We start from the raw sequence: 21,872 nt of genomic DNA on the forward strand, positions 1-21,872 counted from the left end.
ATGATGTGATGAGAGTAATCAAGGGTGCCGTATCCTGAGGCTCAGACTACTTCCCAGTGCAGCATAACCGCAGCTTTAATGGTCAGCCATGTACATGTCAGACATAGAACAGATTAAGTGTGGAATATGTGCCTGCTATCTCCAGGGAGCTCCAGGCTTTTGTCTAGTTGGTAATTTTTATATGAGGCACCTTCAAAAAGCTATGGAAAACTACACATGAGTTGCAAGTTTTTTTTTTTTTTTTAAAGATTTGTTTGTTTAAAAGGCAGAGTTAGAGAGTAAGGGAGAAACAGATCCTCCATCCGCTGGCTCACTCTGGGTGATCCCGGAGGCCAGGACTGGATTGATCCAAAGCTGAGCACTGGGAGCCGGGAACTGCTTCTGATCTCGCATAGGTTGCAGGTGCCCAAGCACCTGGGATGTCCTCTGCTGCTTTTTCCAGCCGCTGACAGAGAACTGGTTGGAAGTGGAGCAACTAGAACAGGAACCCACAGGGGTGCTGGTGTTGTAGGCTATAACTGACCTATGTCACAATGCCAGCCCAATGAATTTCAAGATTCTTTTTTTTACACCGAAATAAACTTATCTTCATTCCATTTTCCCCACAAATGTTTAGAAGTACTCTCATAAGCCTGTTCAAAATGTCTAGATTCTTCTTTACCACAGTGTGGATGTCTCTGTGCTTAAAGACATGAAGTTACAGTCTGCATCAAAATGTTTCTGCTCTTTTAGGGCAAGTGCCAAGGCATAAAAGGCTGAGTCACCTGGCGGGTGGTAAAGCATCTCATGTGGGTGCCAGTTCAAGTCCTGGCTGCTCCACTTTCCATCCAGGCCTTGCTGGTGGCCTGGAAAAGCAGTGAAGAAGCCCTAGAGCTTGGACCCCTGTACCCACATGAGGGCGTCTGGCTCCCAGCTCTGGACCAACTAAGCTCTGGCTGCTGTTGCCACTGAGGAGTGAACCGGTGAATGGGATATCTCTGTCTCTGCTTATCTCTCCAACTCTGCTTGTCAAATAGAAAATAAATAAATCTTTAGGAAAACATTTCTGCTTTTTATACACACGGAAATGGTGTCCAAGCTGAATGATGTGGCCTGGTTGGACATCCATTTCTAAAAGACATAGTACTCAACTTTTGAAGTAGCTTTGAGGCATAGGCCTATAATTTTACATAATATACTGATATGCAATGAATATCCTGCAGTCAGTGCTATGGTACAGCAGGTGAAGTCACTGACTGCAGTGCCAGCAGCTCGTATGGTTGCCGGTTCGAGTCCCAGCTGTTCTACTTCCAATCCAGCTTGTGTGCCTGGGAAAGCAAAACTAAGCAATGTGCAGTGATGCAAACTGCTTCTCTTTAAACGGAATAGGGTATTGGGATTTGCTAAATGAGATTCTACTAGAATGGCTTATTTCAGAAAAGGTACCATCATTTTAAGTAGTGTTTGGTCTTTATAAATATTAAATCTTGATTCATTCTGTGCAGTTGTGAGCCTAATAAAATTCATTAAAAAAAGATTTATAGAGCTATGATAAAAATGAAAAATTTGCATTTAAAGTAACAAAGTTGAAATGCAAATGGAAAGCCAGGAGAACATATTTACTAAAAAGAAACAGCCAAAGGAAAACATATTCATAGTCATATACTGCCCTCCAAATCTGTAAAAAAGGCAGACTCCAGTTGCTATAATTTTACTAGGCAAGTACAAAGGGAATTAGGCCTGAAAATATTTTTGTTGTCTGTGACATGATCAGCAGTTCAGATGAGTTGCATTGAGGGATAGAAAGAGGAAGTGTTCAAGAAGGTGGTATGGTTCATCTGCCTCTTGGCAGAAAGCAGAGGGACTGATGGGCCCTATGTTAGTGAGATGAGCACATGGCTGCCTGATGGGCTGCTGATGGCCAGGCCTACCGACCTCCCTCCTGGCGGGAGTTAAAGCCGTCGCAATGATTGGATATTTCCGATACTGCTGTGTTCTCTGAGTCATTCTCAGAATCTTCCCTGGCTTCCTGCTCTCTGGTGTCTGCTCTTCAGAACTGCACAGAACCAGTTTGTGGTCTTTGAGGCTAGGACAGCCTTTGTTTAGTCATTCCTTAGGAATAAATGGCTTTCTCTGGTGCGCAGGTCAAAGATCGTTTCCCTAGTTTTGATCAAGATGAGAAAATTGCCATCTAAGCTCAGTAACTGCCCTGCGTCACACAGCTCTGGTCATGGACGGGAAGACAAGAAACCAGTTTCTTTACCTTTACTTGCTCAATTTCACTTCCAGGCATGGCTGGGCAGGTATCTTCAGATATAGTTAGCATGGGCAGAAAGTTGGAAGGAAGACGGGTTACAAAATAGAGGGGGGGGGTTGGTGTGGGAAAAAATCAAATATGTATAGCAATGATTTTATTATACACATTTTCCATGAACCATACAGGATCCTTTGTATAGGAACTCATTAGAAATATCCCCAAATCCTATGATGAGTTTTTTCTTTCTCTCTCTCTTTTTTAAAGCATTGATTGATTTGAAAGGCAGAGTGACAGGGAGAGCCAGATCTTCCATCTGCTGGTTCATTCCTCAGATGGTGACAACAGCCAGTGCTAGAATGTAACCAGAGCCCAGAAACTCCACCTGGGTCACCTCCAATGCCCATGTACTTGGTCATCTCCCCCTGCTTTCCCGGCAGCAGTAGCAGGGAGCTGGATGGATGTGGGGTAGCCAGGCCTGGGGTTCTGGGATGGGATGCTGGTGTCTCCAGCAGAAGCTTAACGTTCTCTGCCACTCCAATCCCAGACTTGAGTTTTTTTTGTTGAAACAGTTACATAACAATATGTCTTTTGGAGAAATGCTGACTCAGAAATGAGCTATGTAGGTCCAACTGTTTGAGATATAAAGAAAGGGTGGGTGCATTCACTTTCATAGGTTAAAAGGTATTGTATGTTCAGTTTGGTTAGAACACTCCCAACCATATCTTTGAGTAAATGTTAAACCTGTTTAAGTGGATTTCTATACATGTCCTACTTTGTTCCAGAAGGATTTAAGGCAACTTGGAATGTTCTATTGTACTTAATTAGCATAACTTTAGTTTGTGAAATCCATAATGACTGCATGGTAGATTAAAGTTATGACAAATAAAGCTGGACAACAGTTCTGTGACTGTCTCAGTATTTGATGTCTAACATGCATGCGTTTGTTTTCATAAAACTGACAAAAAGTTTTTCACAAGAGCTGTTAAAATCAGTCAGCTGCTAAAGCGAAGCGTTCCTTCTGGTAAGCAGGTATATCCTGTCCTGTCACTCGGAGTGACCTGTACCATTGCAGGGTATTTTATAAACACTCCTAGTTTGACATCCTTCACATGTAGTATAAACCTTCAGGGAATAACAGAAACCTCTTTTTAGAAAAACACATTTTTTTTTTAATGTTTACTAAGCCCAGTTCAGTAAGTATTTGCTGTGTAATTCAGAACAAAAGGTATTCATTTAGGTTGTTTTTTCTAAATATTTGAACTTTTGGAAATGCTATTAAGGATGGGTTATCATGAGATTTGTTTGAAACTTTCCATTTCAGCGTTGCAGTTAGTGGTCCCCGTGATGTGTGCAGTAGGCACATAAAGCTTTTGGAGATTGTTCGAATGGGCTACCCTCACTTCTAAATTTTGAAAAGGTGAAAAGATTTGATGTCTTTGACAATCTCTCTCTTTCTTTTATTTTAAATGTTCTAAAAACGTGTGGCCTGGGCCTGAGTGCACTTTGTCTTAATTAAAGCAGCACCTTGCTCGGGGAGGGACAGGTAGGGAGAGTCCACGCCTGCACAGACCCGGGCCTGTGCTCCAGACTTGGCTTGGGAGTACTGCAATAGAGCATTCCTGGCCCAGGCTGCAAGCAGTGTGTGGCTGAGGTTTAGCAAAAGGAACATGGGCTGTTAATGGTGATTAGCAAATACTCTCTGGGAGTATCTGGAGCAGAGAAATGGTTTAAGCTTAAAAACCTTACATTTGGAAGGTGGGGTGGTTGGGGGTTATTCCTAAGAGGAGTTTCCTGTGTTAGCGTTGGTATTGCCAAGGTTGACTTGAGGGTAGGGTGGAGGGCAATGTGAGGGGGCTCTGTAAATCAGCAATTGGAGGCGTTGCCCTTGAACCTGTCTCCTGTATGGAGACCTCTGTCTTGTCATTTGCCCTCAGCACACCAAATTTGTATAATTGAATTGTAGTGGACAAAATGAAAACACATGGAGATTTAAACCGTGAAGTAAGAAAGCTCTGAGACCCCACAGTGGGGAAAGAATTGTTTTTATGTCAGAAATTCAGATTATTTTGCAGTTGTATATAAACTTAAGTTTGGACTTCTTGACAGACAGGAGGGTAAATTAAGCAAAGCAATGCACAATAGATTATATAGTCTATCTTGCTATTGTTTATTATAGAAGTATAACACTTTTTCAAATAGAAACCTTTCCAATTTGCCAATTTTTTAAAATTAATGGATATAATCAAGTACAAATAGTCTTCTAATGTCCAGTTTTGACAGTTTTTTTTAAAGCAAAATGTTTATCAATTTGAAAGACATAGTGACAGCAGGAGAAAGGAGAATGAGCTTCCGTTTGCTGGGTTGCTCCTCAGATGGCCATGGTGGCCAAACTCCACCAGCGTTTGAAGTACCTGGCCTTTTTCTCATGCCTCCCGGGCTCACTAGCAAGGAGCAGCATGGGAAGCAGAGCGACTGCGACACAGACCATTGCCCTATATGAGATACCCACTGTGCCATGGCACATAACCTTCCAACAGTTATTAATACTTTGCATACTTTTTTCATTTATACCCCTTCCTTGCTGAAGAGGAAGTGTTAAGGTATTTTAAAGCAAATCCAAGTCATTCATGCTTGAGTATGTGAGCCTGATAAAGACTTATTTTAAACATATCTACTTGATTACTTGATTAGCTTTTGGCCATTTGGATCAATGTTCAGAGAAGATCACACATTATATTCAACTCTTTTGGGAGTCTCTTCCTTATGTAATAGCATCCACTGCCTCTTTCTTCTGTGCTACTTGATTTGTTGGAGAAGCTTAACCTTTGTTGTGTGTTCTAGTTTTGACTGACTTCTTCTCTGTGATGGTGTTTAGCCTGATCTAGTGTTGCTTGTATTTTCTGTAGACAGATAAATTTAGAGGCATGTTTAGATTCAGATTTTTTTTTTCTTTAAAGATTGATTGATTTATGTAAAAGGCAGAGTTCCAGACAGGAAGAGACAGAGACCTTCTGTCTGCTGGTTGCTACAAAATCCCTGGCTGAGCGATTCCAAAGCCACGAGCCAGGAACTTGATCCAGGCCACCCAGGTGGGTGGTGGGAGCCCAAGCACTTGGTGCATCTCCCACTGCTTTCCGCTGGACCCGAAATGGGGCAGCGGGGCACCCACACTGCTGGTGGTGGCTTTATGCATGTGCCTCAGTGCTGGCCCCTCACTTGGTTTTATTTTTTATTTCTTTCCTTTTTTTGTTTAAGATTTATTTTTATTATGTTTTTATTGGAAAGGCAGATATACAGAGAGGAGAGACAGAGAGGAAGATCTTCCGTCCGATGATTCACTCCCCAAGTGAGTGCAACGGCCGATGCTATGCCTGAATCACAAGTTGTACAAAATTGGCTGGATAAATGGTGCCATTCCTTTCTTTCTATTTGCCAGTTCTTTGAGTAATTTTGAGAATAATCTGTTGTCTTTACAACCTCCAAGGAGACTAAGAAGTTTTAAAAATTACTGTAATTTTGAGTGTTTTCACTATTATATGCATATATTCCCATTAAATATAATCAGATATGCAGATACTTGATTTTCGTGCCAAGGCATTACAGTCGTCTACCATTTTTGCCCAGATTGCACCTGTGGGGTCTGTGAGGCCTTTAGGATAGACACTGTCTTCACTTGTGGCATGACCTCGTACTTGCTTTCCTGGAGTCATGTGTCCCATGCTCACCTTAGATACTTCCTGCACTTTCATGAACCTTTGGTCCCCTTCAGTGCCTACATCTTGTGTTTTTGTTTAAATGCTACTTTTAAAAGGAAATGTGTGTATTGCATCTTCACTAATAATTATCAACATTTGACATTTTTTTTTCTGCTAATCAATATGTGCCTCTGCAAATGTAGGTCACAGTAGGGACAATATATATGCAGTTGCAAAATGTTTTCACGTAAAGGAAATTATGGCTGTTTTGTGATGTCACTAGAACCGTTCAGAAACATTTTCTTTTTTTAATACTGATTTGTTTATTTGAAAGACAGAGTGACAAAGAGATCTTGCAACCTCTAGTTTACTTCCCAAACTGTCTGGTTGACACAGGTCCATGCTGAAGCTGGAAACGCAGATCTCCCACACGAGCAGCAGGGATGCAGACACATTAGCAGGGAGCTGGATCAGAAGTGGAGTAGCTGGGATTTTAACTGGCACTCTGCAATGGAATGCTGGCACAAGCAGTGGCTTTACCCTGTGAACTGCAAGGCTAGCCTAGAAATACTAATCTTAAGTGAATTTGCAGTGTTGGGTTAGATTTTCTAAGCATTCTGGTTCTTTTTCCTTTTTTAGACTCCTTTTTTAGACAGCCATATCTATCAATACGTAAACTTTGCAGAGAAATAATGAATTAGGAGTATGTAATAAATAAAGGAGTATAAATAATGAATTTATTTAGAAGTTGGATTGCAGATTTAAGCAAAAACATGCCAAAATGATACTTATATCTGTATTTGTTGTAATGTAAAAGTTGCCGGATAGCCCTTGGGGACACTGTGTAACAGGCAAAGCCTAGTTTGAAGTTCCAGCTCTTAGCATGTCACTCTGCTCTGAAGCTAGGTTCATAATATTCGAACAAGTCACACGGTATTTTTGACCCTTATTCATTTGTAGGACAGAAACCTAAAACATCAGGAGAATTGCACTGTTTCTTTGAGCAAAACAAGTAGTTCAGTCTAACACTATTCTTTCTACAAGTATGTGTCACACACTATTTAATTTCTGGGGTACAACAGTAAAGGAAAGAAATGAACTGTCTTCGTTTTCACAGGACTTAATTAATAGGTAAGGAGACACATGTGTCAGTTGTGATGAGAAGTCTGGGGGCCCAATAATGTGGAGGAGGGATGCTGTTTTGGAGAGTACTGTTGATAGTCACTTGAGCTGAGAGCTCTCTGCAGTGTGGGGGACGTGCTTAGGCCTGATGCAGAAATGGCAAGCCAGGAGACGAAGACAGGGGAGCAGGTCGCAGGAGTCTTTGGTCAGGTGTTCAGATTTTATTCAAGTGTGTTGGTCTGATTTGGATTTCGCTAACAAGATAACCAAGGCAGGTTCACATTATAAAAGAGACTGTACATACTTTTGCCATGGCCCAAAGGCTGCATTATCTCGGGGCAGATAGCAGCGATGGGAGCACAGGGGAGAAGCAGCAAGCCACATTGCAAAACACAAGACCAGGAGACACTAGGGGTCTCAGCCCCTTTTCCAGTGGACTTGAACCCCCACTGGGCCCCACTTGTAAAGGTGCCACCTCCCAACATTGTCCCCTGGAGGACCAACCTGCTAACATGTGAACCATGGGGACAAACCCAGACCATCTCCAAAAGCACAGCATGAGTGAAGTGGGGAGTCTGAGTGGGGAGAGGTGCTGAACAGAGAAGAGACAGCACTTCCTAAACTGGGCATGGGAGGGGCCGCACTATTTTGAATATTGCTGCCGCCACTATCTCCACCACCTGATTTACTGCAGGCTATGAAGGATTTCAGTATGAATGCTGCAAAGCATCCATGCTGAATGTCTTTGGCCTCTGAAAATCTGCTCAAGATGTGTTAATTGTAAAACATTCTCGCACCTTGTAGCTTTTGATCACTCAGTTTTGGTTTTAACACAGTTAATGTGGAGATGTGTATTTATTGTCAGAGGTTCAGCTGCTGCTGCTTTTTTTAATGGGTCTTTTAAAAAGATTTATTTGTTCATTTTTATTGGAAAGGCAGATTTATGGAGAAGGAAAGACAGAGAAAAATCCTCCATCTGCTGATTCACTCCCCAAACAGCTGCTACAGCTGAGCTAATCCAGAGCCAGGAGCCAGGAGCTTCTTCCAGGTCCCTCACATGATTGTAAGCCCCAAGGCAAATCCCTGCTCTGCTTTCTCAGGCCATAGACAGGGAGCTGGATCGGAAGTGGGGCAGTCTGGAAACAAACTGGCACCTGTACTGGTGTTTGCAGTGGGAAAATTAGCTCATTGAGCCGTGGCACTTGATTCACTTCCCTAGTGGCCACAGTGACTGGAGTTATGCTGATCCAAAGCCGGGAGCCTGGAACCTCTTCACATGGGTGCAGGGTCCCAAGGCTTTGGGCTCTCGGTGACTGCTGTCCGGCTACAAGGAGGGAGCTGGATGGGAAGTGGGGCCACCAGGATTAGAACCTATATCGGATCCAGGCACGTGCCAGGCAATTACTTTAGCTGCTTACTGCGATGGGCCCCCTCAGCTGCTTTTTAAAGCTATCTCTGATTTTCCTAATGGAACAAAGTCATCACATCTTAATTGCAACTAAGAAGGACTTGGCTTCTCGTGTATCCTAAAGCTGAATTCAGACTAGATGCAGACTTTAAGGGGAAGGATATGGTCGCTCATCTAATTTCATTTTGTGTTTTATGTAGTCTGCATGGACAAGTACCTTATCTACCCACTTCATTCTGAAAATCGGATTTTAGAGGCAGGTGGGGAGAGAACTGCCCCTTACTATCCAACGTTTACTACATATAGATGCTTTATGAAACATTTCAAACATATGTAATAGAATTCATACACATGTTGTGAGGTGTAAGATGCTGCAGATAGGAGGCGAGGGGGCTTAGAAGAGTCTGGTAAAGCAGGGTAGCATTGGTATTTGAAACCAGGCTCTTGGAAGGCCAGTACTTAACTGCTGTGTTTGTGTAATTGCCCTTTGCATTTGGCCTTATCTGCTAGAGGGTTGTTATCCTGTGAGGGTGTTTGAACACAGCAGTCTAGGAATGTGCTGTGAGCCAGCAGCTTCTCACTATTGTCACTAAACACGTAACGCCCACATTTGTGCGCACCACAATGTTGTCTTTAGAGCATTTTTAAATTTTTTTATTTTTTCTTTATTTGATGACGAAAAGATAGACTGTCATCTACAAATTTACTCCCCAAATGCCTACAAAGTTGGGTTGGCCTAGTTCCAGAGCTGGAAGCCAGATTTGCAATCCTGGTCTCCCAAATGAGTAGTGGGAATTAAATTTTAAAAACTACCGGGCCTGCACTGTGGGAAGCTGGAGTTGGGAGCCAGGTCTAGGAGTCAGGCTCCGGCACCTGATGTTGGTTCTGGCCGTCTGCACCACCACGCTAAATGCACAGCCCTCTTTATTTTTAATATATCACAGTTAATAGGAGTTTAATTCAACTTATGGAACACTGTGTGATAATTTGGCATGTGCATATAATGAATGTCTCCACTTCCTTGAAACATTTCTTGTTTCTTTGGGTTGGGAATTTTCAAACTCTACACTTGTTCTTTATTAGCTACGTAATAAATCGTAAGCTCTGGTGACTGCTGTTCTGTAAACACTATTTTTCATGTCTACCTATATTTCAGTACCTACTCTGGCCTCCCTATAGTCCACCCTGCCTTTCCAGACTCCAGAGACACTGGAGAACAGATGGGATTCTGCAGAGCTTCCTTCCCCTCAGTTCAAGGTTTTACTTAAGCACAAGTACAGTGTTTACCTGGTGGTCTGCTATTGTCTGTATGGCTCAGCCTGGGATTGGGATTGGTGACTGACGCCAGGTGGGCTGCGTTTCCAGGTTGGCTTTGCAGTTCTCAATACAGGAGCATTTGTTGCATGTCAGCCTGTCAGCAGCATCATTGGACGTCAGCCCCCGACGTTGTGGACCAGGACAGCTTGTGCCTTGTTTTCTTGTTCTCATGACCAGTGGTGGGCATCAAGGTCTGTACCCTGTTATCTTAAGCTCTGCATTCCCACCAGGTAGGCCCAAGTATCTGTCTGGCTGGTGTCTGTTTGCTGCATCTAGAGAATACACAGTTCATATCTAATGGCTCACGGGCCATGGGGCTGCTTTTGGTATCTGTCAGTACATAGGCAAGTGCGGGTGTGTTGCCTGCGGCAGCAGCAGGTTGTCCTTGGCAGGCGGTCCCTAATGGTCCTGGTGGGGATGTGTGCCTGTGGTCTCCCAGTGGGTGTTGTGTGTTCTTCAGCGCTTTGTTGGAGCAGAGCTTTGTACTCTTAGGAATACTAACCTTACAGGGCAATGACTTGAAGACTTTAAGGCAGAGGTGACCATTTCTAGTATTATCCCATCTCTGTTCCACAACAAATATAATAACAAGAACTTACCAAACTGGTAATAATGACTATCTCCAGGCTTTGAAAGTTGGGCCCGGCGCAGTGGCCTCACAGCTAAAATCCTCACCTTGAACATGCCAGGATCCCATATGGGTGCCAGTACTAATCCCAGCAGCTCCACTTCCCATCCAGCTCCCTGCCTGTGGCCTGGGAAAGCAGTCGAGGACAGCCCAAAGCCTTGGGACCCTGCACCTGCGTGGGAGACCTGGAGGAGGATCCTGACTCCTGGCTTCAGACGGGCATAGCATTGGCCATTGCGCTTACTTGGGGAGTGAATCATCAGATGGAAGACCTTACTCTCTGTCTCTCCTCCTCTCTGTATATCTGACTTTCCAATAAATAAATAAATCTTAAAAAAAAAAAAAAGGAATGCTTTCTTTCTTTAATGTTTTGAGCTTTGTAGAATGAACATCAAAGCCATTTTTGGGTTTTTTTTGTTTTTGTTTTTTTTACAAGTTACATTAGTTCCCAGTGGAGGACTTAGTGCAAGACAGCAGACTTTGTTATTCTGACTCCTACCCCGCAACTTCTCCCAGATACGTAAACTAGTACTTTTTTTTATGATGGTGATTTTATTTTTCAGTGATCATTGTGGAAACTAAATTTTAAAGACATCTCTATATTAGTTTACTTGCACTGTTATAACAAAATACGTGGGAGTGTGTAATTAATTTAAAAAATTTTTTGTTCCTCATGTTTGTAGAGGCTCAGTCCAAAATCCAGGTGTGCTGTGTGTAACATTATGGTGAGGACTGCATCCTCCCAGGGTGGAGGTGGAGGGTTAGGAGGCACGCTGGTTCTCGGAAGGCTGGCGAGGACCGCCTTGACCAGCCTTTTCAAAGTTACATTAATCCATTCAGGAGGCCTAACACTTTTCACTAGGCCCTACTTCCTGGTTCTTACTGTTGGAGATTAAATTTCTAGCCCGTGGATTTGGGAGAACATCAGAACTGTAGCAATATCTAGGGCTTCTCAAAAGGCTTATTTTACTTATTTGAAAGGCAGAGTTTGGAAGAGGGTAGGTAGGATTTGAGAGAGTCTTACAGCTGGTTTATTCCTTAATCGGTCTTAATGGCTATAGTGATACTAAGCCAGACTCAGGAACCAGAAGCTTCATCTGGGTTTACCATGTGGGTTTGGGGGCCCAAACTCTTGGGCCATCCTCTGCTGCTTTCCAGGCCATTAGCAGAGAGCTGGATTGGAGGTGGAGGCTCAAAACGGCACCAGTATTACATACAGGCAGTGGCTTACCTCATAATGCCACAATGCTGGCCTCAATTTAGAGTTTCTTTTTTTCTTTTTTTTTTTTAATACTTTTTTTAAAGATTTATTTTATTTTTATTAGAAAGGCAGATATACAGAGAGGAGAGGCAGAGAGGAAGATGTTCCGTCCAATGATTCACTCCCCAAGTGAGCGCAACAGCCGATGCTATGCCGATCGAAGCCAGGAGCCTCTTCGGGGTCTCCCACGCGGGTGCAGGGTCCCAAAGCTTTGGGCCGTCCTCCACTGCTTTCCCAGGCCACAAGCAGGGAGCTGGAAGGGAAGCGGGGCTGCCGGGATTAGAACCGGTGCCCATATGGGATCCCGGGCGTGCAAGGCGAAGACCTTAACCACTGCGCCATCGTGCTGGGCCCAGGCAGTTTTTCTTTTTTAAAGGCTTATTTTATGCATTTTTATTGGAAAGTCAGATAAACAGAGAAAAGAAGAGAGAGAACGATCTTCTATCCTCTGGTTTACTGCTCAAGTGCCTGCAATGGCTGCAGCTGGAGCCAGGAGCCACAAAGGTAGATTGGGCAGAATTTAGGACAGGTCAATTTCAAGAGAATGGAGATGTCCAAGCTGGAGACAGGAATGGCTAGCACAGGGAAAAGCAGCATTTTCTTGTGGAAGAATTGGAGGAATTTTAGTGGGCCACAGGGAGAATCAATCTATCAAGACCCTCCAATCACTTTTCACTGCCCTTGGAATTAAATTCAATTCCTTACCAGACCCCCTGGACTCCACTCACCTGGTCTCAGGGGTCTAGCCACACCACTGTTCTTTTGGCTCCTGGAAAGATGCTGACTACTAAGCCTTGTGGCTACGATAAAACTATAAATCTAGATGGTGGGCATAAGGGCTTTCAATGATCACCTTTTCAGTATACTCAAAACTCTTCTTTAGAAAGTCTAAATTGAGGGCCTGGCGCAGTGGCACAGGTAGAGTTGAAACTCTTTAAAACTAGTTTGTGTTTAGTTCCAAATCTTCCTGTCCCTCTTCATGACTACTGAAATCACTTGGTGACTCAGGGAGTCTGTTTAATCACCTGCATTTTTAAAAATAGAATTGAATGAAATAGAACACACTAAAGTTTTCGTCTTGTGTGTCCGTATGTGTATGTGTATAATTTACTGAATGTGTGTCTTGCCTTCCCTGCCTTTTAAGATGAGGAAGTTGGCAGCTCTTTTTGTCATTCTGCCTTACATTGAGATGTTTTAGGACTAGTGCTTTTTTGTTATGAAGAACAGATTGCTTGATTTTTTCCATTGACTTCTTTAAATTTAGTTTTCGTGTTTCTCAAAGTTATGCATTGGGTAATTGAAGGAATAAAATGGGTGCTATAAAAGTTCTTAACCATCACCATAGCAAAATTAAATCCTCTCTTTTTCTGATTCAGCCTCTTTGACTGACTGTTAGTTTCTTTGTATATATTTTCAGTGAACGTATTTAGGTGACATAGCCATGACTTCAGTGTAGTGCTTGTGAGACACGGTACTTTGGGACATATATTTTGAAATTTTTCATTATTGTAAAAGTTGTGTCACGAAAGAAGTTTGTTCCCTTTATGTAAATAGATAAACTTTTAGCAAAGTTGGATCACAAATATACATTAATATAATATATTTAAGCTTAACATATAGTAAACCTAGATATAAAAACCAGGAATTCTCTAACGCAAAAGTTTGGGAGAGTGTTATTTCTTTAGCTACATTCAGAAGTGACTCTGAGGGCAAACATAAAGGAAATAAAAAGATCTCTTGAGAATTACTGTGCTCATCCTTGAAAAGTATGATCTGTTTACCTCTAAATTATTATGTTTTGAAATTTGACCTTTCATGCTTTTTTAGAAAGCATGTATTTTTAAAAATTTTGATTTTATTTGAAAAACAAAGAGACAGCGATCTTCCCTCCCAGCTGCCCACAGCAGCCAGTGCTGAGCCAGACCAACACCAGGAGCCTGGAGCTCACTACAGTCTCCTGCGTTGGGGGTGAGGAGTCGAGTGCTTGAGCCGTTGCCTGTTGCCTTCCAGGGTACACATTAGCAGGAAGCTGAAATCATGAGGACCAGGGCTCAAAACCTATCACCCAAATGGCACAGTGGCTTGATCCCATTATCCCATATGGGTGCAGTTCATGTCCCTGGCTGCTGCATTTCCCATCCAACTCCCTGCCTGTGGCCTGGGAAAGCGGTGGAGAATGGCTCAAAGCCTTGGGCCTCTGCGTGGGAGACTGGAAGACGCTCCTGGCTTTGGATTGGCTCAGCTCTGGCTGCCTCGGGCAGCTGGGGAGGAAGAATGGCTCAGCTCTGGCCATTGTGGCCATTTGGGGGAGTGAACCAGTGGGTAGAAGATCTGTCTCTTCTCTCCATAAATCTGCTTTCCCAATAACAATAAATAAGTCCTTTAAAAAAAGTTAACACTCCAGTATGGGATGTGGGCACCCCAAGGGGCATCTTAACTGCTGCATGAATGCTTGCCCCTATGTAATTATTTGGCTGTTTTAAAAACTAAATCATTGAATGTATAAACTGGAAGGGAGGGCAGTCATGAATCATTTCACACATATGTCCTCCTGAGGAATGTCCACTTGTTGTTCTGGGCACTTGTTGCTAGCTGTGTGGCTTTCTTCCTTTACCTGTGCAGTCTGTCAAGTCAGCTCCCTGGTGGACTAAGCGGAAGGATCGTGTTCTGCTCCTCTCCAGCTGCACACATGTTTTATCTGGGTTTCTCTACAGCAGCTGTCCTCTTTCTGCTGGGAACAGCCTTTACCCTGGACACTTCCCTCTTCTACCATTGAGTCAGAACTGAAAATATCTCTGTTGCATAGCACCAAAACACTTCCTACAAAATAACGGTCCCACCCCCTGGCAGCAGGGACGTGGACAGCATCACTGCTGGGCTGTGCGGTTACAGATAGGAAGGGCGATGTCTTCAGAGGACGTGAACCAGAGATAATGCAACAGCTAGTTTGGAGTGTTTCTCCTTTATTCAATCCAAACTCTTCTTCAGAAAGATATTTAAAAGTGTGTGCGAGCATCCTTAAGTTTTGAGAACCAATGAGGAATGAATTGTAGTCTTAATTGACCAAGAAAGGATGTAAGAGGTGATATGGGTGATATTTGGGGATGGAGATTGATCAGAACAGATCATATCAAATCATGTTGAACATAATATGCTTGTTTATCATAATTTAACATAGGTTTCACAGAGGCATTCACTTGCGTGTATTTTTCCAAAAATATCCAGGCTTTGTAGACAGATGTATAGGTCACTGTATTTGAAATTATAAGGGGAAAAAAATTCAAGTTCTTTGTTCAAGTGTCATATTCAGGAAAGCTCAAAGGAAGTCTTTTTTTTTTATTGTTATTAACATTGTATTATGTGATACAGTTTTATAGGCACTGGGTCAAAGGAAGTCTTGAGGTGCTTTGAAGGTTTGGCTATCTGAGACCCACCTGTTCTACTAAGAGTGGGGGCTTCAGAAGAGTACATCCTAGATGATTAAATATGGGTAGATGTTCTTCCTACCTGAAGGCCATTGATAAGGGAGAACTAAACATCCTGAAAAAATGTTAGCTTTCAGTATTTGATAGGAGGGTTTTTAACGCCTATGAGTTTAACTTAAAAAAAAAAAAAGATTTATTTTCATTAGAATGGAGATTTACAGAGAGAAGGAGAGAAAGTGAATGATCTTCAGTTTGCTGGTTCACTCCCTAAATGGCTTCAATGGCCAGAGCTAAGTCAATCCAAAGTCAGGAGCCTCATCTGGGTCTCCACACCGATGCAGGGTCCCAAGGCTTTACGCCATCCTCTGCTGCTTTTCTGGGTCATATGCAGGGAACTGCATGGGAAAATGAGAAAGTAGGATACAAACTGGCATCTATATGGGATGCTGGCACTTGCATTCAACCAGTTGAGCCATCACATCAGCCCCAAGTTTAACTTCTTTACTTAGTAAAAGAAATGAAGACTTGTCACATGTTCTCAAGTCCCTTCCATTATTTGTCTTGTTTATTTTTTCCTGGTATCTTCTTGGTGTAGCTGTAGCTCCTCCTTTTGGATAATACAATATTGTGGTTTATGTGGCTGAAATGCGGTTTTCTACTAAAAACTAAGAGCTTCCAGAACTTCATTGTTCTTATGTTGTGTTTAGGGAGTTCTTTCCTAAGAGATGAATAGGTCCAAGCTGAAAAACTGTGCATTGAAGCTGTTACATTGGGAATCAGAGGATCTGTTAGATTAGTCCAGGACCCCGTCTAGGGTTCCCTGACTGGCTGACTAGGAGGGTGTTCTGGGGAAGTGTGTACCAGATGTGCGGTGCTCCACTGGCGTATTTGGGGGGAGCACTGTGAGCTCAGAAAGGAGCAGGAGGAAGGACCTGTGAAACAAGCCTGTTGTTGCTGAGTTCAGCTAAGCCCCTTGGGGAGCTTTTGACCACAGTTTTCTTGAGCTGTAAACCAGAGATGCTTGTTCATGGGGCGGTGTAGTGCGGGGATTCGGAAGCTCAGGATCAGGAAAGATGTGAGCTTGTTTCAGTGTCTAGCACAGTGAGCCAGCTCTGTCTTTCTCAACTTCACCTATACATGGCAGCAGTCGTGTCCCTTGGGCGTTGTTGAAAGGCATCCATGAGAATGTGAAGTAGCACGCTCAGCCTCGGGCCTGGCACAGTGGCTGCCCTGTGAGTGGTGGCTGCTTGCAGCAGTAGCAGAATCTACCTCGGGTGGTGGTTGGGTGCTGTCAAAAGCCTTGGGTGCCCTATTCTTGTAACTTAGGTTACTGAGCTTCCTAGCTCCTATTAATTTTGCAAGTCTTATAAAAATGACTTTCTTAAATACTGTCTTCCTAGACTAGGCCTTAGCATAAGTATGTCTTCTGCTGATTGCCCTCTTGTCTCATGGGAGCCATGTGTTGTGTTGCAGGTCACGTAGGCAGAGCGCCGTGTAGGCCTCTGTCGCTGCCGCCATGCCGTTCCCATTTGGGAAGTCTCACAAGTCACCAGCAGACATTGTGAAGAACCTGAAGGAGAGCATGGCCGTGCTCGAGAAGCAGGACATCTCTGACAAGAAGGCAGAGAAGGTATGTGTCTGGCTCCCTTCTTACCTGGAGACTTCCCATTGGGCGCGATGGAGCAGTGCTTGAGGGTGCTTGGTGAGGGTCATTAACTCCCAGTTTCAGCCCTTTGGGTTTCTAAGCTCTAGTTCTGAAGCTGTATTCGCTGCTGCCAGGGCACACATTTCTTCCTGTGTGTCCATCTCACAAACAGTCCCACGGTTTTTCCATTTTTCTCTTGAGCTCTGCAAGTCTCATTCAGTTGTGTTTAGTTTATTTGTGAAGAGTTTTTGAAATCGGATTTTCTGCCAGCCACCTTCCTGGGATGCTTCCCACTTAGATTTTCTCTCAAGTCTTCCATTTCCATGCCAGTGATCTCATCTGTCAGTCACCATAGCCCTGAACCTGACCTTCATTCCAGTCATGCCTTTCCCCTTGTCCCTCAAATGGTGCTTTCCCCCCAATACTGTGCTTTCTTCTTCTTGAGGGCTGTAAACTTATTCTGACTTTGACTCCATCTTGGAAAAGATCTTCATAGTCCTCCTGTGGGCTGAGCATCACCCCCTTGAATTTCCAGTACTGTCTTCCTGCTATGTGTCTTCAAGGTGGACTCCTGTCTGGGCACAGCAGACCTTTGGGATCTGGTGGGTCATAGCCCCTGCGTCCGGCATTCGGTAGGCTCAGGCAGTCAGTACCAGGTCAGGTATTCGTTTCTGGTGCTATGTTCTTTAGCTTGTTGCTTTTGCTTGCAGTCTTGTTCCCTTCAGCCCCTTTCCACCACAGTCTTCATTCCTAGTGCCCCTTCTGCTTTTTTTCAGATGGCTTTGTAGGGTGCCCATCTTCTGGCACAGCCCATTGGAACAGATCTCTAACATTTGAGAAGCTATCTAGAAGGTTTCTCTTGCTCTATGTTGCTGCTGTATTTTTGTCTTACTGTAGACTGTGACCTCTATGATTAGTGTGTCATTTCTGTCCTACCTGTGCCGTCCTTAGCACCTGCTTCCATGGGCTAGGTAGCCTATGGATTATGCAGTGGATTCTTGATTAGAAAACATCTCCCACCTTTTTGTGTAGCAGGTTGTTTTCTGTGTTAATATAAAGCTTAGATTGTTTAACTACTATCTTTCTAAGTCTGAGACTGTGGTTTGTGTTCTGAGAAGAAAGGAAAGTTCATACTCATGGGATTAAGATATGGTTACAGGCTGTTCAGTTAATATTTTTTTCTTGCATTGGAAGCAATATGCAACTTGTAAAATTTTTTGTAACTTGACCTTATTTTGGATTTTCTGTGGAAATTCTAGTTTTTTGCATGCCTACAGTAGGAAATATAGATCAAATTGCTGTTTCTGAAGTAGGCTGATAAGGAAATCTCTGGAATTTCTGATCACTCTCTGATCAGGACTCAAAAGGAAGTAGCAACTAATGCAACAGTGAAAGAGGAGACCAAGATCTGGGAAGATAGAAATCTAGTTAGTCACTGGATTTAAAACTGGAAAATGACACTGATGTCAGCATCATCCTGAGAAACTGACAACCTGGTAAACCAGAGTGCTTGTTCTGACCTATTATCTAACTTTGTTTGGAAATTCCAGCTAATATATAAAAAGGTGGATTAGAAATGACATATACAATTCTCATAAGTAGAAAGAAATTATAGGTTTGATATATATGTGTCTACAAGATTTAAGAGAATCAATGGGAAGATAATAGTTTATTACAGTTTCTAATTAAATGAATAAAATGCCTGTAACTTCCCTAAATGCTAAATGAAATCATCTAAAGAATGTAATTTCTTTAAACGGTCTCATTTACTATAGCAACGAAAAAGTGTAAGAATACTTCCATCAGGAAAGATGTTGAACTAAATGAAAAAAACTATGGCGCTCTCCTCAGAAGCTGAAAAGAATATTTGGGCCTTACTCTTCCCATCTCAATGAAATACAGATTGGGTGTCATTTCTTCCCAAATTAATTTTTAAGTTTGCTAAAGCATTACCATTCAGTTCCCAGCAAGATCTTTTGGGTACTTGACATGTACAAATTTTACTGTTTTGAAGCAGAATGCAGCATAAAACCTGTCCCTAGCCTCCACAGTCACGGTTAGAGAACTCCGTCCTGCTAGTTGGTTTTTTTTTTTAAGATTTACTTTATTTTTATTGGAAAGGCAGATATACATAGAGGAGAGACAGAGAGGAAGATCTTCCGTCCGATGATTCACTCCCCAAGTGAGCGCAACGGCTGATGCCATGCCGATCCGAAGCCCGGAGCCTCTTCTGGGTCTCCCATGCGGGTGCAGGGTCCCAAAGCCTTGGGCCGTCCTCAACTGCTTTCCCAGGCCACAAGCAGGGAGCTGGATAGGAAGAGGGGCCGCCAGGATTAGAACTGGCGCCCATATGGGATCCCGGGCGTGCAAGGCAAGGACCTTTAACCACTTGCGCCACTGCGCCGGGCCCTGCTAGTTGTTTTGACCGAGCATCTTGAGAGTCTTCCGTGACTCCTTTCTCACTCCCCAAATCCATCCATGGGAAGCGCTGAGAGGGAAGACCTCTGTCTCTCATTCACTCCTCAGATGGCCATGATGTCTGGAGCTAAGGTGATGATTAAAAGCCAGTAGCGAGGAGCTTCCTCTGGGTCTCCCGTGTGTGCAGGGGCCCAAGGACTTGAGCTGCTTCAAAAACAGAGCAGCCAAGACTTGAACCAGCACCTCTGTGGGATACCAGGGACACCACACCATACTACCACATCAGCCCCTAAGTATTTGTGTTTTTTAATTTTTACTTATCTATTTTTATCTTATTTGAAGGATACAGAGAGATCCTCATCTGTCGATTGATCTACCTGCTCCCAAATGTTTCCAGTAGCTATAGAGGGCCAGGCCAAATAAGGAGCCAGGAACTCAGTCTGGGATTCTCAAGTAGGTAGCAGGGACTCAGGTTGAGCCAGCATCTGCTACCTGCCGTGGTACATATCCACAAGGGAGGAGCTGAGATATGGGCTGCAGATAGCCTTTGAACCACTGTGACAAACGCCTGTCCCAGTGTTTGCGTGTATTGATCGTGGCATGGAAAGCAGCATGAGCTTGAAACATTGTCTCCTGGTTCTCTTCTGAACACCAGTATCTGGTGAGTTCAGTCATGCAGATGCTGCTGTAGGTATTGTCCTGGTTTTTCTCAAGAGGTATATCTTGGGGCCCCTGGTACAGTCTGTATGGTTTTGTGCTCATTACCTGAGGGTGATCAGATCATGTTTTATATGAGTATTCAAGCCTCCATGCGGAATAGATTTGATTGAATCACCACAAGCTTGATGGCACAGTCCCAGTGGTCTGCTTCCAGACACAGTATGCTTCTCTGAACTAACATTTATTAACTTATCTGAGGATTAAACAGCTTCGTTAGCAAAGTCTGTGAGTAAAAGTTGAGTAAAGATCGCAAAATCTGTGTCTGACTGAATCAGACATCAGAGAAGGGTCAGTTCTCTGGGGAGAGAGGAGTTGGATGGAATCCTACCAATATGCATATTCAGTGTGGTTAAAGTTAGGGCTAAGTGATCAGTGTAAAAAAAAAAAAGGAATGTATAGCACCGTGAAAAGAAAGTATGTCTAGAAATGTGAGATTAATCTAAAAGAAGGCCCAGAAAAATCCATTCATAATAAAATAGGGATTAGTTAATTCAATGTATATAGCAATCCTAAATGTGTTGGTACCCAATAACAGAGCTTAAAATAAACAAGTGATAGAATTGCAGGAAGAAATTATCAATATCCTACTCCCAATAATTGATAGAATAAGTAGGCAAAAACAACGTTCTAGTTAGACCAGAATGATACCATCAGCCAGCTTGACCTGATTAGCGTTTATAGCTCACTTAACAACAGCAGAACACACCTACACATTCTTTTGAAGTGTTCTTGGAACATTTATCAAGATAGATCATGTTCTGGGCTATAAAAATAAGTCACAGTATATTTTCAAGGCTAAAGTTCTGTGATATATATCCCATGACTGCACAGGAATTAAATTCAAAATCAGTAACAGAAAAAGCCTTGGAAAATTAAAAAAAATTTTAGAAGTTAAATACCCTATTTCTGAATAACTCATGAATTCAAGAAAAAAAAGTAGAAAATAAGCTGAAACCAAAATGGAAACAGCAACGTCGCAGTATTAGTGGGATGCTGCTAATGCATGGCTTCGGCAAATTAATAGCACCAGATTTCTTTATTAGAAAGTCAGGCAAGTCTGAACTTCCACCCTGGTAAACTGAAACAAGAACAAATTAAGCACAAAGTAAGCAGGAGAGAGGAAGTAATTACCAAAGTAGAAAACATTAATTGAAAAACAATAGCAGCCAAAGAAGAAAAGCTCAGTAAAACAAATTCTAGCTATGACACAAAGTACCAGTACTTGGAATGACAAGTTGACAATACAGACTACTACAGATACTGCGAGGTAATAGGAAATGTGATGAAAAACATTATGGAAATAAATTTGACAGTGTAGGTGGAAATGATAAATTCTTTGAAAAGACAAAAATCCGAAGATTTAAGAGAAAGCAATAGTTTAACTTGTTCTGTCAGAACATGGTTACTGATCCCAAAATCAGATGACATTACCAAGAAAAATAAAACTTCAGACTAATAACACCTTGTGAAGATAGGTACAAAAATTCCAAACAGATAAGATATTTCAGATGGAATCTAAATGTAGGAAAATATGAAAATGGCCCCCTGGGTTTTATTCCTAGAACGCAGTGTTGGTCTAAAGTTCAAAACTCCATCAAGATAATTCACGCATCAAGCTATCAGTAGATGAATGGGACAGGGGGGAGCAGTCATTTCTGATTTTTTAAACAAGGAAACTCAACAAACCAGGAAGAGAACTTTCTCAGTCTGATGAAGGCATTTACAAGCCAACGAGCTAACACTGTGTGTGAAAGCCTGAATCATGTTATTTGTAAAAGACATACCTACTTTCACCACTTCTGTTCATCTTTGCATTTGGTGTTTCTACCCTACACAGTAAGACAAGAGAAATTCAGATTGTAAAGAAACAGAACTTACTTGTGGATAATAGTGATTGTATACAAAGAAATGTTAAAGGAATCTACCAAAAAAAAAAATAGAGCTAATAATTGAACTTAGCAAGGTCACAGGCTACAAAATCACCACACAAATATTAA

At 42.6% G+C, this 21,872-nt stretch overlaps 1 protein-coding gene across 1 annotated transcript in view; it reads left to right on the forward strand.

Moving 5' to 3' along the window:
* Positions 1–21,872, forward strand: part of CAB39 (calcium binding protein 39) — a 90,856-nt gene that overhangs the window by 21,809 nt on the left and 47,175 nt on the right. Inside the window, exon 2 of the mRNA XM_040972281.1 lies at positions 16,566–16,722. Coding sequence (XP_040828215.1) covers positions 16,609–16,722 — 114 coding nt within the window. The 5' untranslated portion in view covers positions 16,566–16,608. The remainder of the gene's footprint in view (positions 1–16,565; positions 16,723–21,872) is intronic.

The sequence above is a fragment of the Ochotona curzoniae genome, unplaced genomic scaffold, assembly GCF_017591425.1.
Source record: "Ochotona curzoniae isolate NIBS_2020 unplaced genomic scaffold, NIBS_Ocur_1.0 contig_2294, whole genome shotgun sequence".
Lineage (NCBI taxonomy): Eukaryota > Metazoa > Chordata > Mammalia > Lagomorpha > Ochotonidae > Ochotona > Ochotona curzoniae.